This window comes from Chlamydotis macqueenii, chromosome 2 (genome assembly GCF_036417535.1).
Source record: "Chlamydotis macqueenii isolate bChlMac1 chromosome 2, bChlMac1.mat, whole genome shotgun sequence".
In the NCBI taxonomy this organism is placed as follows: Eukaryota; Metazoa; Chordata; class Aves; order Otidiformes; family Otididae; genus Chlamydotis; species Chlamydotis macqueenii.
The window spans coordinates 43,724,216-43,741,887 of NC_141557.1; the positions used below are offsets into that span (position 1 = coordinate 43,724,216).

A 17,672-nucleotide genomic window follows, 5' to 3' on the forward strand; every position below is an offset into this window, starting at 1 on the left:
TTACAAGTAATCTGTGAAAAAATTACAAGGGCAAAGAGAAGCAATGGAAAGATAAACAGATGAGCTGCCGGTTAAATTAGCACAAACTGGCTAACTAACAACACAGTCACAGAGTAACTCTCAGTCTTATTTCCCCTCCTCTTTTCTAAGAAAGAGCAAAGACTAACTTAGTAAAATCGGTTTCATTTCAAGCAGATGAAACCCAAGACTGTGTTTAAGATGTCCATGCTTACTTAACTGGACAAATATTCCTAGATCACGTTCACTTCAGGATGCTGAGATTAAGGTTAGCAGGTGATGTTGAGTACACAGCACTTGCAAATTAAGGTGTGGATTTTCAGGTAAAAACCATAGATTTAGGTGCCTACCATTAAGTACCGAAAATTCAGGTTAAAATGAATATAACTGAAGGAAAGTGAACAAGTTTACAATATGGACATGGAACAAACCATTGCTGCTCTTTAAGAGCCTAACTCTGGCAAAAATAATTTTTTAAAAAAGCACGCTGTCATACAACACCACTAGCCCACTCTGAAAACCCAGGAAGATGCTGTTGTCTCTATGAATGACTGTACCTCTTTGGCAAAATATTTCGGTTTCCACGGTGTCGCGAGCGCCGCACGTTGCCTCTCCTCCGCTCGCTGTCTCTCTTCAAGGCGGTGCTTGTGTTCTGTTGCCGCATCAATATTACCTTCCTTCAGGGAACTGGTGACGTGTTGCCAAAGGTGCCTGTGTGACGGAGAAGGAGCCAAGTGACAGAGCGAGAACCCTTTTGCCGCAGCCGAGTTGACGCACTGATTTTAAGGAGCCCATCCAGGACCACGCTCTATGTTCCTAGTTAACAATAATCACCAGTATATAACCAAATTTGTTTTCCACATGACTGACAGCATTCAGACGCCACGGCTTCTCACATTACATTAGCCCAGCAGAAACCTTGCCCAGAAAAACACTGAGAAGGAACTGACTGCAACTTTCACATATTTCCAGGGATGTTGAAATGAGTTTCTGTTTGCAATCTGATAAACTGCACATCCTGCAGGAACACTGGGTAGCTGTAATTTGCTCACTAGTATCCAAAAAATACAACAAATAAACTGCAGAGCTACTGGTTTCCTTACTTACTCCAACCTTTCTGTCCCTAAACTACAGGGTAAAAATGAGTTTGTGAGCATCTCTAGAAAGTAGGAAAATGATACCTGACCCTGCACAATGACTCAAGACACACCTTTGTACAATAAAGAAAACATATTTTCAGATAATAAAATGAAGCTTAATTCATATTTTTAAATCCTCCAACAAAATGTTCCTAATTTCAATAAAAATATTGATTTTTCTGAAGATAAGCACCAACAGTTACTGACAGCAAATAACAGAACAAGTTTTTTTCTAATGTACCTAGTCAGTTAGGCATGTGATGTGGGTGCTGGGAGCCTTAAAATCGTCTGTGTGCTTTTATATCTCACATTGCATCACATTCTACAGATTTTTACATATACTATAAAATAGTTAAAACATGAAATTCCAGTGTAAATTATAAGACGCGACATTACTTGCAACAAACTAATTTGACTACCATGTTACAATCACTCAAACAAGCAGGTGAAAACACTGCATCACCCTTTCCCAAATGCTCATTAAAACGCATACAAGCATTTGTCCCCTCTACAAAACAGATGTATACGTCACTATAATGTAATTTATGTACCAAAGAACCAATACACAGCTTCAGGTATTTCTGCCCAGATTAATGTGCTGTAGGAAGCGAGGCTTTTTTGAACCACACCATTTATAACAGCAGTTTGCTTCCCCGTTCTGTTCCCATCTGAGGTTCAGAAGCAGAACACTGTAACGCCTCTGCTCTCACCTTGATTCCAGGGGACCTTGTTTTGCTATCGGCCTAATCTTCTTCCTGATAACAGGCAGTTTGTTCGTGTCAATCACTTTGGTTTCTCCGTTGCTGTAAGTAAACTCCAGGGTCCCATTCCATTCTCCCTGTGCCTTGCACACAATGGTGTTCGTGGGATTGTGTTTCACTTCGGCTGTAACCCTGAATCAAGAGGGATGAAGAGACAACCACAGAAATGACTGGTACCATTTATTATCAGTGTGTGAAAGCACCACCACAGCTAAGACTACAAGCTGCTTTCTACATCTACAAAGTAATGTTTCAAGCAAAGTAGTGATGCCGTCTCCGAAAAGAAAGACTCAACCCAAGAAATCTCTGCTAACACAGCAACAGCTTTTGGACGACGTTTTCCCACAGCACAGCAGTAACCCACTTTAAAACTCTGATACTCAGCTCTAACCCAGAAGTGTTTACTTCATCAGACTAAAAAACAACCCCTGACACTCATGTGACATTTTCAGTATCCACACTGTTTTCACACCTGAACATAACGCTGTCCAATACCTATGTCAAAGACTTCCAGTACCTTTATTTTCTTCTTTAGTTCTACAAGTTCACTTCCCTACTGCTGAGAGGCAATGATTAAGGCTACCTCAGTGGTCCAAGAACGGGACTGAGAGGCAGCAAAATAGACACCTACGACTGGAAAACCAAAATGCAGGGAGAAGTTTTGCATGTGGTTGTGACTCTATGAACACGTACACGTGTGCTTTAGCAAGCCATGTCAAGTGATCTGTAAATTCAATTAAGTTTTTAAATTATTAAATACAGCACAACCTTCCCTAGTTTTCACTCACCCTGATGGCACCCATGACTAATCTACCCCTTTTAGAGAAACCCCTGTCAAAACAGCCCGTGTTGATATTTGCCTGAACATAATATTGAACCAGCTGACTCAGGTATGGAAGAAATATTAGATCAACTGAAATAAAAGAAAGGTAACTGCAAAAGCACGCCATCGCAACAGGCAACACAACCTTGTCAAGGACACCACTACAGTCCACAGCAGAAGAAGAAAGGGGTCTGTGTACGTTAATCATTGGGCCATCAACTTGAGCATGGAAGTAAGACAGGAAGCTATCTTGCACAGTGCTTCTTCACATCCTCAATAAAGGGGAACACATAAATAATATTTTCATCATCTGGAATTTCCATGCAGAAATGGCAGTCCCCAACAGGGAGCTACCGCTGTGGGCAGCGACACTTTCACTTCTCTCCTCCTTACAGGAGCTCCACCTGGAACACCAGCTCATCTACGAGGCTGACACAGAAGCAACAGCTGGTGTAACAGAAATACTGCCTCCTCTACGTACATTTTTCTGATCCTGCACTTACAGCCATTTTTACAAGCAACAAAGCCTGGAAGAATACATTCACTTTAGTTTAATGAGAGAAATATATCCAATTCAGTTAAATGATATAAAATGCGTAACTACAATAAACTGTGCTCTAAAGCTGTTAAGTCATCTCAGACACTGACAGGAACAGAAATTTAGATATCTGTCTACAAAATACTCCAACAGAAGAACCAAACAGATGCCCATGAGTCTTTCCATTGAAATCCAGTGGCAGGCAAACAAGAATAAGCCAGTAACTCCCATACCTGTGCACCTTCCCTCCGTAGAACGGCTTGGTGTGGAACGTGACCGTAGCAGAATAGCCCGTTCTGGCACAACTGATGTTGACTTTCCCTCCAAGCTCCACCCATGGGATGGTAAGAATCGAGCGAGCATAGGCACTAGGCAGGGTGAAAACATACTCTTCTTCATGTTCCATCAAGTAAAGAACACCTGTGTAGGAAGAAGGTTGAAAGTGAAATGATAAAAGTTCACTGCTAAGACCTGACAGCCACTGTCATCAAAATGCACTTCCACAGAGAGCACAACGTGCAGCTCACCTGGAAGAAGGGTACTGTCTGCAAAGGAAAAAGAAGTCTGCTCTCTGGAACACATTTCTTCAAACATTTTCAAAAGCACACAATTTGAATGTGTACCCCAGGGTCCTTCATGGCACCAAATGGCTTTTTTTTCCTGATAGAAAATCTGACTAGATTACTTATTTTGCATTACTGACAAGCGATAAGCTGGTAAAGTTGGAAAAAACATCTGCTTGCAAAAAGCCACATAGAATATTCAGAGGCTCACTCAGTGGCATATCACAATTTCTCTCCAGAAAAAAATACGGGCATGGCCAAAGGACTCTTCAGTTGTCCATTCAATCAGACACGACCAGGTCCTCTCCGCTAATTTCTTACCAATCTATTTGTTGGTGGGAGCGAAAAGCTCTCTAGGTCTGCCTGGGTGCAACTAGGAAACACGCTTAAGGAAGCCATCTAGAACTTTCCTAGAAGTTTGCTCCTTCAACTCCAAAAGCCTGCTTTACCACACAGCCTTTGCAGGAGTCTTGCATAATCGAGGGGCCACCAGGGCCACCACTCTGTTACCACCAAGACCGATGTCTTTACTGTGCAGAGAAATTACTGACAATTCTATTTCATTCTGAAAAGGTTCCTCCAGCCTCAGCATTATGGGGCTGTAACTAAAAACAACATGCAGCAGCAGTAATTTTTTTGTCATTTTTGGAACGACAAAGAAAGTTGCATGTCTGATCAAATCTTAGCTTCCCCTGCTCTACCCCCACTACAGCTGTAGTTTGGTCTTCAGGATGACAAAGAACAGGACATAAGACGAGATAAAGAGCACCTTAAACCTTGCACACAGACTAAAGTCATGCCAAACATCTGTGGTATATTTTTTTTATTAAAGTTTTACACGCTTTTGTGTCCTATTTAATAACTGCCTAAAGGCAAAAATTACAGCTTTGAAAACAATTTTTCACAACAGGGACTGAAAATAACCCATCACAGGAAGCACATAGAACCCTGAAATATTTGGGGGAAAAAAAAACCAAAACAAAACAAAACAAAAAAAAAAACTTTAAAAATGATCTTGACAGAGTCATAGTATCTGTTTAGAAACAAGAGGAGCTTGAGCCAATTTGCCTTCACCCTGGGGCAGCCAGGGGAAGAACACATTGGGTGTGGTATTGATTAGTTTGTTTAAGGGAGTAATGACACTAATTTTGCAAAGTGATTGACACGTAATGAAGAAAAAGCACTGAACAGGAACAAGGCACTACTACTGCCAAGATAAAAATATGCCCTTAATGCCGTACGAAAACACAACTCTAAACAACCATCAGAATTTAAAAGCACAGAGCTCTGACAGAATCGTCATCTTAAATATTGGCTCCAATTCACAGAACTAAACAAAAGCCCAGGAAGGTGCACAACTTGTCACTTTTGCCTTCTGAAACTGTTCCACAGGAAAACACCTTTCGCAAACGGGAACAGTTTTTATGCAGATGGTCTTAGGACTTCTGCCACCTCAGCCTGCCAGCAAACAACATCGCCAGTGCTTCCACTCCGGCAAGTTCGACACAAACGAGCCAGAGAGCGCAAAAGCCCAAACAGAGAACAGCAATGTCTTAAAAGGACCTTTAATCATGTTGCCTCGGCCAGTCACAAGTTCTTCGTGTCATGTGCTGAGCCCTTGCCAGCAGGGAACAGCCAGGGCACAGCCGGAACACACACACATATTTTGCCTCAAGCTTCCCCAGCCCCATACCTGCAGGTAAAACCACGCTGAACCCACCGCAGGAAGGCTCAACTGCCCAACTGACCCAGGACACACATCCGGGAAGAACTTTGACTCAAAAGCTGATGACTTTGCTTATCAAACTCGTTACATGGATGCTATAACAACATTAAATTAATAAAGGACAATCAAGAAGCCTTTTAACTAGATGATGATATTCGAAAAAGGATCAAAGCAAGCTAATGGGTACTGACCAAATACAGCAAGAAACCTAACAGTCTGCACTTGGGCGTTTTCCACACAGAGAACTACAACAGGTTTTAGACCCAAGTCCATCAGCTTTCCTTTCTCCTCCTCTTCCCGTTTATTCTCCACCCTCTTCATTGCAGTCAGAGGCAACAGCCATGTAGCAGCAACCAGCTGTGGGAAATAGCTTGTGGTGCTGCCCGTGAGGTCATGATTTCCCAGTCTTAATGGTCTAAGCACAGACAAAATGCACGGTCCACCTGGAAGCATCTGCTTCCAACATGACAGTTCTGGGGGCTTTGTTGTTGTCAGGTGTTTTTTGTGTGTGTGGTTTTTTTGGTTTTTTTTTTTTTTTTTTTTTTTTTTAAGGCAAAAGGTGTAATATCAGTACAGTAGGTAAGTGTGGTGCTCACTCCTGAGGGAGAACCTCACTGTATTTATGAGCCACAGCTTCACATGAGCTCCTCCAGAGCCTCCTACTTCCCCAGGCCCAGCCATCCTCCTCTGACCACCACTGCATGTCCCCAGGTGAGAGGAAACTCCCATGACAAACACTATTTCCTTCTGCATTAGCATAGGCTTGCTTTTGTCTCTCTGATGGGATCAAGAGCTTTTCTCCTCCATACTCGAGTGGGAGGGACGTGGAGCTCTAACGAACGCTGCCAAGCACACTGAAAAGTGAACAGCAAATAACAGCAGTGACCTTCAATGTAAATATTTAACCACCACAGCAGGTTAGATATTAAAAACTGAACCCAGCTCCCTTGGGAGTATTTTTAGCACTTGGTAACATATTTTTTAAATTCCTTAAACACCTGAATAAATACATTTTTAATTAAGTGCTATCTCACTTGAAATGTGACTCCAGCTCAATAATTATAATCTAAAAAAGAATAAAGGAAAGATTTAAAATATCCACAACTCGATACTATTTTTAGTGTTAATGTGACTGGTAGTTTTGTGCTCTGTCATTTGCAGAGCCCACATGCAAAACCTCATTTAACTGAAGGACAACGAACACTGTAGGTGCACCACCATGTCTGAGACTCTTTGGGAAGAGGAAGCCAAAAATGACACTGAAAGTCAGTATGTGTAACTGCTACTACGATCTGAATTCATGCCCTACCCTGCTAAGTTTAAATCTCAAGAAATTAAAGGCAGAAAACCGAAAATCTAACAGTTATTTTATAAAGCACTGTATACTCTTAACATCTGCTTACAAGTATCATTACATTTTGACTGATCTTTAAAAATATCTCCTGGAAAACACAGGCTATTTTTCTTCCCTTGCTCCCCAGCTGCACAGGACTATTCTTTTTTAGTTTAAAACCAGCTATAAGTAAATACACAATCACAGAATCATAGAATAGTTTGAGTTGGAAGGGACCTTTTAAAGGTCATCTAGTCCAACCCCCCTGCAAGGAGCAGGGACATCTCCAACCAGATCAGGTTGCTCAGAGCCTCATCCAGCCTGGCCTTGAACATTTCCAGAGATGGGGCATCCACCACCTCTCTGGGCAACCTACGCCAGTGTTCCACCATCCTCACTGTAAAAAATTTTTTCCTAATATCCAATCTAAATCTACCCCCCTCATTTTAAAACCATTACTCCTCGTCCTATTGCAACAGGCCCTACTAAACAGCCTTTCCCCATCTCTCTTGTAGGCCCCCTTGAGGTATTGGAAGACCGCTATCAGGTCTCCCCGGAGCCTCCTCTTCTCCGGGCTGAACAGCCCCAACTCTCTCAGCCTGTCCTCACAGGAGAGGTGCTCCAGCCCTCTGATCATCTTCGGAGTCCTCCGGACTCACTCCAACAGGTCCATGTCCTTATGCTGGGGGCTACATACATGAGAAGTTGTGGAAGATTCTCCTAGTTTCAGTAACGTTTCCTCCTCTCACACCAAATCATTATTTTGGAAACTGCAGATTTCTTTTAAAATAAAAAATCTTAAGTATTTATAGGCAGCTATTATGCATGGAAGAATGCATCAGGTAAATACTCTGGGATGAACAGTGGATTTAGTAATCCAGCTTATTATTAGGAAAAAAATCCCTTAGAGAATTAAATTTTTTATAAACAAGTGCAGAATTTTGAAATTCCCCCTTGAAATGTCCTCAGCACGGTTTACTCCTGCTTTTGACTACAACAACGTATTCCCAGTCACGCTCCTTTTCACGACTTCCCAGCCTGCATTACAGGAAGCGATGTTTGTGGCACCTCATTTTCCCTGTTTCACTGTTCCGTGTCCCTCACTGATGCTGCAGCTTTATGAATTGATTTTCCAGTAACACACATTGACGAAATACCCACAGGAGGCTCTGGATCAATAAGCTGCAGGAGAGAGACGTGAAATTTAATGCTTCCCACTGATTGTATGGAGATCAATCCGAACAACAAACGGTACGTGGGACACAAGCGGCCTAGGGCAGTTTCCTAATTTAACAGGCTCTTCATACTGTCTGCATTATTCCTAACGCCGCACAAACAGGAGTAAGTTACGTAGGGGATTAATCCCACACGGGGCCAGTGCATCACCCGCCAGCCACACAGATTTGCACGGGAAAACATGAGAGAGGTGCCAGAGCCAGGCTCCTATCATCCCATAAACGTTCCAGCGAGCTGCGTTGCACTGCTCCTTTTCCAAAGGCTGGAACCATTTGCTAAATTAAGTAATGAGTGCCATGCCATATGGAAACCGTTCTGAAACCACTGGGGTAAAAAAATATTAATACAAAAATTAGTACTAGGAAAATATTTAGGCAGCTCTAGATGCATGGAACAGTCAATCTTTGGAACCAGTGAATTTAAAAGTTGCTAATGCCGCAGGAATAGAAATTATAGACCTGTACATCTATAAACACTTACACATACATATATTTGAACAGAAAAAAAAAAACAAACACAAGAGAAAAAACATTTATTGCTTTCATTTATGTTTACCCTGGAAAAAGCACTGAACCTTTTCCTTATCTATCAAATCTTTTCAAGGCTGATTCCAATTTAAAAAATAATTTTTGGAAGCCTATACCTCACTAGTTTTTAAAGCATTTAAAATAGCAGGAGTGAAAACACAAGACGTAGCTAGCCTCTTGATAATACAGAGCAATCCACTTAAATGTACTTTATGGTCTCTGCAAAATTAACCCATGAATCAGAGGTGACACTTTTTGTTGGATTTTGCTGCTTTGGAACAAAACCCAAGAGCAGAAAGGGAGACGCACAGCCCACGCTCAGATGCATTCGCCACGGCCTTTTCCACTAAAGCATCCTTATCCTACACTCAGTATCTATTTGAAGATTCTTTGGACCACGTAAAAAACATTAAATATTTACATTGACTCTCTCATCCCTTGCTAATTTAAATCTTAATGTGATTCTATTCATTACACCCCCTTCTCCTCCCTCGCTCTCTCATTAGTACATAATTAACATTAACCAGAATTAGGGACTGCGCATGCAACATGAATTCTTTTATGCAAAGTATCCTCTCCTCTATTGAGAGTAGCTTTCTCATGAGGAAACTCAAGGTTTATTACTCAGAAGAATGGGGGTTTTTGCTACATGGTGAAGAAAAAGTTGAGACATTTCATTAGCAAGCCAGATTTAGACCCCTCACAACCACAGATGGAGGGCTAGCATATCAAACAACTTCTCACACCGATTTCCAGTAGTGCTTTCCTACTCGTTCTGCATCTCTGCAATTGATACTTAATTTGAATCAACAAACAAACATCACAGATAGGAAAAAAAAACATCTGAGTCACTTTGAGGTGAAACATATAGGATAATCTGTACTATACCCTTTGTATGACAGGACCATACTGTCCTCAAATCTCCTAATTCTTTAAATTTCTATCGAAGCCTTTGTACTTCCACGACATCCTATTTCAGCATATCCACTGCTGCTTCTAACAACTAAGCATGAAAAGTAACATGCTGTCTATACATCTAAGAACATTGTGACAAGTTAAAAAAATATGCTTCAAAAGCACCACAGAAACATTACCAGCATATTCCTTACACAGAATAGGTCCAAAAATTCAGTACTGCTTTATTTCTGTAAATAGCCAACTGCAGCAGAAGAAGCTTCACCGAATTGTTTGAAGGACACACACAAAACTATTCAGTAGAGAGCAAAGTTTCAAAACACACCACAAGTGTTTGTATTCAACACTACGGTCACAACAAAGCTGCAGGTCAAACAAAACTGTTCTGATAAATATCTGAACATCTCTAGCAAGATGGTCGCTCCCTACCACTGAGTTATCCAAAACATTAACTGCAGCTCTCTAATGCTCTGGAAGGAATTCTTCTCCTGCGTACCTCAAATAGTACTGAAGGAAGGCACAGTACAATGAAACTATTATACCAACACCAGAATTATTTAAATGAAGTCTCAGAATGGACACAGGTATATTAGAGGTATCAAGGAAACTGCCTTTCAAGTAGTGTCATGCAGAATCTAAAATCCTTACTGATCTAACAAAAAGTCAAAGGCACCCACATGTATGTACGTAAACTCCAGTAACAAACAATAAAAAGGGGGAAAAAAGAGGAGGAAGGCACAAGACAAAAATCAACAATAGTACATTATTTGTTTGATCATCCAACGCACAGCAGCAGAAAAAACAAAGAAAATCCAGGATTTCTGTGACTCATGAGATGTCACTTTGTCTCTTATCAAAAGCAGGATCAGTCATACTTGAATCATTCCTGAGAAACTTGCTTCATCTAGTTTTAACAGTTTCAAATAAGATTCTACAACCTTACCAGCCAACCTAGTTGTCAGAAAGTTTCTCCTAAGAGCTAACTTTAGTTTCTACCTACCTCAACTACCTTCATATTCCTTCTGACTAACAAGAGCGTGTCTTTCCACAATCTACTCTTTACCAGACTAACTCACCCCATTTGAAATGTTGTAACGCATAAAATGTCCTTGAATACAAAGAAAATTCTCCAAATTGGATTTCACATTTAAAAACTATTTGGCTCTGCATTACCAGACATGTAAATACAGACGTGGTTTTTCCACACAGTAAGTCCAGTGGCTACTTTTTTTTGGTTCAGCAATCTGTTCCCCAGCACGCACGCTGACCTCAATCTTACACAGAATTTATACTTACGCAGCACATAAGAAAGAAACATCTGCAGCAGATTCTAATTTTTGCACAGCTTGACAAATCTACACACTAACTTAATTAGGAAGACCTCCCTGGGACTGAACTCAGAAAGAAAAGAGGAAAAAAAAAAAAAAGTGTTGCTTCAAGTGAAGAAACTGCACTGTGAAGCAACCATTTTGAACTGAGGCTGTCAGGTTTGGGCTGGCTGTTTTCAGATGACAGAAAAGCTTCAGTGGTACGACTTCTTGCGGCCTATTGACAGTTCTCAACATGGAACAGGAATGCCTGGGCTGCACTGGAGTTTCTCCATCTCTTCCCAGAAACGCTGCCACTGTGAAGCTGCATGCTTCTGCACTGCTTACATGAACAAAAAAGATGAATGATAACTATAAATTGGTAAACCCAAACTTCCTCCCAAAATACCCGTTATAAAGACAGCAGCAAACCTTGCAATGGAGTTCGCCATCGCAGGTGTTCCCCAAAGCCTGCCTCCACTTCTGGGATATCGCCAGGATTGTGAGGAGAAAGAAGGAAAAAAAAAAACCCAAGCAAACAAACAAAAAGGGATAGGGGAGAACTTTTTCTCACAAAAAAGCATTAAACAATCCTTGGGGTAGGGAAGCGGTTAATGCCTGGACTCCTTCTCTCTCAAAACTGGGACACATCAGGACTTTGAAGTCTTAAATAATCCCCACAGTAGACACCCCCAATCCCAGGGAACTGTGTGCTAGGAGCAAGAAAAAGAAATTTCCCTACTCCTACATAATCGTAAGTGATTTTGTGTTTAATTTTATTTCCATTAAATAGCTCCCTTCACTGAGAAAAAAAAGAGTACTAGAAACGAATATGTACCGGAAAAATGCAGCAAGTTAAACGAATACATTGTCAGGAGACAGACAGAAAGACCAATTTCCCTTCTGACACTCCTTTCCCAACTTCCTTAACTCTGTATTCAAAGCAAAATAAGTAAATCATAGGAAGAAGGAAACAGTCATGCTATTACAGACTTTAACTATCACAACATCATCAAATGTAGCGGTAAGGAAGTTTCATGGCTCTTCTGAAAAAAAAAAAAAAAAAAAAAGAAGGGAATATCTAACTGTAGCCCCTTCTACTGTTTGAGATTGTTCTTTAGTTCTAGCTAGAAAATAGCAGAACGTATCTGTGTGTTTTCACCATAACTGTTTCGGTGTTATTAATAAGCCAAATCACTACATTTCCCACTCTACTTTTTTACTAGCTGTAATATCACAGTATTTAACATAATGATGACAAAAAGAAGCATTTACTGCAAGTTGTCCTGGGCTTCTGAGATTACAGTCTAAAAACTAGTTAGGATAAAACACTAAAAACTGTACACAGGAAATTACCCTCAAATGGCAAAACAAACAGACTAAATTGCTTAGAAACATCAAACCAACACATTAGCGGTCAGGAATTACACTTGTACAGGTGTGATTATCAGTTCTGATCATCCGTTAACAATTCCCAGTATTTCTCATCTCCTGCTCCCAATGACTCAGCACAAAGCAGACTGTATATGTATGATATTAAAAATCACAACTTATACCTCGACTACACGACTTTCTATAAAGCTTGAGATAATACACTAACTTTGTAAATGCTACAGAAACCATGATTCTTTGCAGAAACCATGAATGAAAAAATAATGTTGAGCTTAAGTGAAAACGTATTTTTCCTATTCCTTCATTCCAGTTGTGAAACTGTCCCATACCAAATCACATATTACTTTAAAAGTGAGAAAGACAAATAAAAATGTTCTTACAGAATATGATGTCAGTAGGTAGCCATTTGCTACTACAACTTAATTATACCTGAAGTACAGTCATGTGTTAATAGACTCACATAAATATAAGCACATATTTATATACGTAATGTGCGTCTCACATTCTGCCTGGATAGAAAAAAGTTATAGGAACTCTACAGTTTTAATTCCAAACTTCACAAAAGCAAATAGCCATAAGGTTCAAATGAAAGGTCAGAGGGAGAGCAAGCAGGAAAGTATCTGGATTTCTGTTGTGTTGACACCCACAACATTAGCTCAAAAAAAAACTAAAATAAAAGCACATTTCTTACCTTCACCTACCATAGAAACACCTATTGACATGCCCATAAACTTGCTTTTGGTCCATACGTGAGCGTTCACACACATTTTCTTCTCTTTGCACTCACAGTAAAAGCAAGATACCGGTGGATGATGGGACACTTGTTCAGCTACAAACCTCAGCTTGTAGCACGTGGACTGGTCCTGGCCAAACTCCTTGGTCGGGTCCTTAGAAACCGCGGAGGCACCATTAGTTCTGAACGCTTTCACTTTATCTTTAGGCACATCCCACGAGCAATGAAACGTTTCACCAATTATAGGGTTATAGGGCTTCTTGGCAACCGCTCCCTTTCGGCCTTCGTGAAAAGCTGTTAGATAATACTCCACAAAGCAGATAATTCTTTCCTCGGGAGTGGCTCCAGCTGCAATTGACAAAAACAGGTCTGGATGGGCCATGAAATTTGCATACATCTCCAGCAGGGATCTTTTCTCCAAAATAAATGTTGGAAGCACTACCTGTATGCAAAGCAGATAAAGGCAGATATGATTTCCCCGTGATCACACTACCGCGGGGGAAGGGGGGGGAGAACAGTTAAGACAGCTGCAATTCTGCCCCTGCCAACTTTCGGGACAGCGTATTTTCCTCCCCTGCCACAGCAATTTAATTCTCTTTGCAGTGTAAATAATGAGCGAAGGAAAAGCAGCGGCCTGATAGCCACGCAGGCTGCTTCCTATCTCATTACGATTCTCAACAGCAGCTCACACAACAGGGATGGGCTGCTCCACTCACATGGAAATCTGCCTTTTCCCTTCCTCTCAGTTAACAAAGCAACCATTGTTCTCCTTGTTTACAGGACATAAAACCATACTTTGATGTAAACTGATTTACATCAACAAATCCAACTAATACAACCCTCCAAAAAGGGAGGGGCACCCCCTCCAAAACGACTAGAAGGTGAGTGTTTTATATAAACATACACCAATCTGTAAGCGGTGGAGAGCGTAAGGAGTACATCTACCCATTGTGTCAAACACCTGGGCTCCCAATTTCACTCCTGGGCCCTTGACCACCCACTGTATATGTATTAGGTCACTTCCAGCCTCTAAAGAACCAAGCCAACCAGATTCAACCAGCACCAAATCTCAGGTGTGTGTTTCCATGGATAGAACGATTCCAAGGAGCCTTCCCAAAAGGCTACAGGTAAGAAAACGGTCCCCGTTTGACTCCCTCTGCCCTACACTGTCACTGTATGTGTCATGTCCCCTCCCACCTCCCACATCAAATCCCTTGCCACCCCTCCGCTATCCTGTCACGCCCAGGCACACGGCACGTCCCCTCAGTTTGAGATTGCACCATACTACTCTGGTGGGCCTCTGCATGCCTTCACCTTATTTCAGACAAGCTAAAACAAACAAAAACTGCAAAAACTGTTACATTAATGTCCGGGGACCAGAGAGGCCCCAGGGGGCACAGAAAAAAATCTGGGACTCAGCCCTAGGCAGTCTGCACCGGAGGGAGCCAGCCCTGAGTGATTTGGATGTCATCTCCAGCGGCTCACCCAGCAACGCAGATGTTGCCGAAGTCACCCACTTAGGAATAACACTTTGTTGGAAGTTTCCAGTGAAACATCCTAGAGCGCAGGGCACAACAGACAAGGGTGCAGGACCTGAAATAATTTATGTCTCTCCATTCCTTCTCCCTCACCCTCCACACCTTATACAGGAGCATCCCAGAGGAGCTCAGCAGTCACTCCTGTGTGACCAACAAGGAACTTCTGGCACATACAAATTTGTCTAGAATCAAAGTGGCTCAATGATGCCAGATGCAGACCAACAGCTGTCCTCTATTAAAGCAATTCTGCTTTCCTCTTTCCTGATTGCATTTACTCTTTCCTTTTCCCAAAAGGAAGGGTTATTTACAGCAGGCAGGGAGCCACTCTTCAATCATAAACACATTTGCTTTCCCCTCTGCCACCCCAGCTTGCACAGTTCAGTCCTTTTGGATCCCATGGATAATGAAATAGAAGCTGCCAAAACTTTTCTTAATCATTTAGTTCTTGTCAAAGAAAACTTGTAAACATGAAAAAAATTCCAGTTGCGACAGCTCAAACACAGTCTTAACAGCTACACAGTAAGTCAACATACCAAACTGCAAAGAAAGATAACTGCTCTGTTTGGTAGCATACACACTCATTTGCTTTCTCCTTCTCTATATTATTTACACATATATAGTCTTTTATAGGCTAATAATTTTTACAAGTTTATATATAAACCAAGTTACATCTGTAATATTCCTCTGACTCTATTCTGTAAGCCTTGAGGACTCTATGTGGTCTCTGTTACCAACTCAATGAGGCCCCAAAAGATGCAGGACCTTAATTTTGCACTACGTGTGGCAACCTACTGAGTGCTAAAGACAGGCTACAACCCCATGGTGGTGTGACATTGAGGGGCTGGGGAGATCGGTTTTTAGAAGTGAAATGTAAAACTCCAGAAGGCAAAGTGAAAAGGCAGTAGATTTTCTTAGGCTATTTTTAGCTCTTTAAACAATTCTGTCTTACTAGCCACATTCTCATTCTGACCAAATACTCATTATCCAATATAATCTTTAAAAAATGCAATTCAGCATTACTGACCCTCAATACAGGATCTCATTTTAATATAAATTGTACACTCAAAGATCAGGTTATCAACAGGAAAACTGACAGCAAAACATGGGAAAAAAACCCCACCCCATCACTTCTGTCTAGAAATACCAGTAGTGACTATCGTGAGTTCACTGCACAGACTTGAACGGGCAGAGAAACTCACGTGAATAAACAGCACTCTGCATCTCGTTATGTCCAAGCGTCTCTCTCTAAAAAGAGTGACCTTTATCAGCACAAATGGAGAAGAAAACTACAGACCACACTTAAGATTATGCAGATTTTATGGTACAACACTGCTGTGGTCTCATCCTGTTGACTTGATCACACTGTTCTCATATCTGCTCTCAAATACTAGCCGTGTGCTTTGCAGCTACATGCTTAAACACAGCTACACCAACACAGCCACGAAATGGGATGTTACGAATCACCGGACTCTTTTTATTCGGTTTCAAGAATGAATTTAAAATCTGAATAAAGCTTGAGCTCCAGCTCAAATGCTCTTGCTTTAAAAGCCCAACTAAAATGGAAGCTACATCTCTAAATGCAACAGGAAAGGATCCACTGCAAAACATAAAATAATTGAATTCTTTCCACAAAAGGAGGTAGAACTAAATATGAAAAATATTTGAGTTGTAAAGCTTACACAACTCCAGTATTACAAAATATGCCTGGAAACATTGTCTTTTACTAAATAATCTCATAGCCTCAGTTTCAATATGCAACAGCACATATTAACATAGTAAAAAAAAAAAAATCACACCAGTAATTTTTTTTTATTGGCCTTATCTTGATTTCTACAGAAATAAGCAAAATAGAAATAAACAAATTTGGAAGCATACAGCATTCTTATTGCCAGCGTTGGGCTGGCATGCACTTGTGCTAGTATACTAGCTTCCAAAGGAATGAGGTTTTCAACTCTTCCGCAGCCAAACAGAATGTATTATCCAGAAAAATACACTTAGGACCGATGGTCTTTATAGCAGTTTTGGACTGCACTACAACAATATTCTTTTTCTGCAGTTGCATAAAAAGACAAAACTGCCTAATTTCTTCCTCTGAGAAAAAGCTGGCATGACAACCAAGATTCTCTTTAGACTACAAAGGAAGTCACTGAAGTCTAAAGCAAAGAGTCTCCTGATAGCATTCTAAAATGTTAGAAGAATCTCTGTTCTTATTCTTCCTCAGGCTTCAGGAGAAAAGGAAGCAGTTTAACAGGCATTTTCATTGAGGTTAAAAAGAGGATATTGCTTCAAAGCTTGACCATAATCACCTAGGTTTGAATTCACCTCTCCTTAATTAGATCTGAATGCAACTGCGAAAAGTAAATACATGACTTCTTAAGAACAGAGATATTGACCCCCACTACTATTTACTGTGAGGCAAAACACAGGTATCAGCACCATTCCCTACTTTTTTCAGAAATCTAACCAAGGTGCCCCATGCTGAGATGTCCTTCTCTTAGAGGTACAAAAGCTTTCCACCATCATCTGTGTTGCTATTTTCATCCCACTATATTTTAAAATTACAAGGTAAAAGTATATGGGCAAGCAAAGTAAAAACTTGCCACATTGTGAACGTACTATAATGTTAACTTACAACAGGCTGATATTCTGCAGAATTACTGGCAGCCCTTTTGCACAGAATGGCAATCCTTTATTTTTAGCACATATTAACTACGTAGGGAATGAAGGGAATGCAAGGGAGTGATCACCCATCTGTACAAACTGTTTCGTGGTTCTGGGTTTTTTTAATTGCAACCCATTAGATGTTATTTGCCAACAAATTTATCAGGCTGGTTTTTTGGCACTATTTTTCATTTTTTTTAAAAGTCCAAAGAACAACCAATTTAGAAACTTATTTTTTTCCTTAGCAATTCCAATTTTAAATTAGGTTTCAAGTCCTAGCCCACTCCCAGACATCAGTTTTGTACTATGTTCTGCTGCTGGGAGCTGCTCCCCGTCCCAACTCTCTCTAGCAGCAATCAAAGACTATTTGGCTACCGCAGAGTCTAGGCTGTTCCAGCAAATCCCCATGCAGATTCAATACTTAATTGCGGGTGTTTTCCTTCACAGTAGATTTTTACTGTT

General features: G+C 40.9%; 1 protein-coding gene across 5 annotated transcripts in view; it reads right to left on the reverse strand.

Moving 5' to 3' along the window:
- OSBPL10 (oxysterol binding protein like 10) overlaps positions 1–17,672 on the reverse strand; it is a 116,965-nt gene that overhangs the window by 3,299 nt on the left and 95,994 nt on the right. For all 5 annotated transcript variants that reach the window (XM_086742747.1, XM_086742744.1, XM_086742745.1 and 2 more), the window contains exons 8-11: positions 12,970–13,453; positions 3,513–3,699; positions 1,868–2,050; positions 576–729 (exon numbers count right to left, since the gene is read on the reverse strand). In XM_086742747.1, the coding sequence (XP_086598873.1) occupies positions 576–729; positions 1,868–2,050; positions 3,513–3,699; positions 12,970–13,453 (1,008 nt within the window). The remainder of the gene's footprint in view (positions 1–575; positions 730–1,867; positions 2,051–3,512; positions 3,700–12,969; positions 13,454–17,672) is intronic.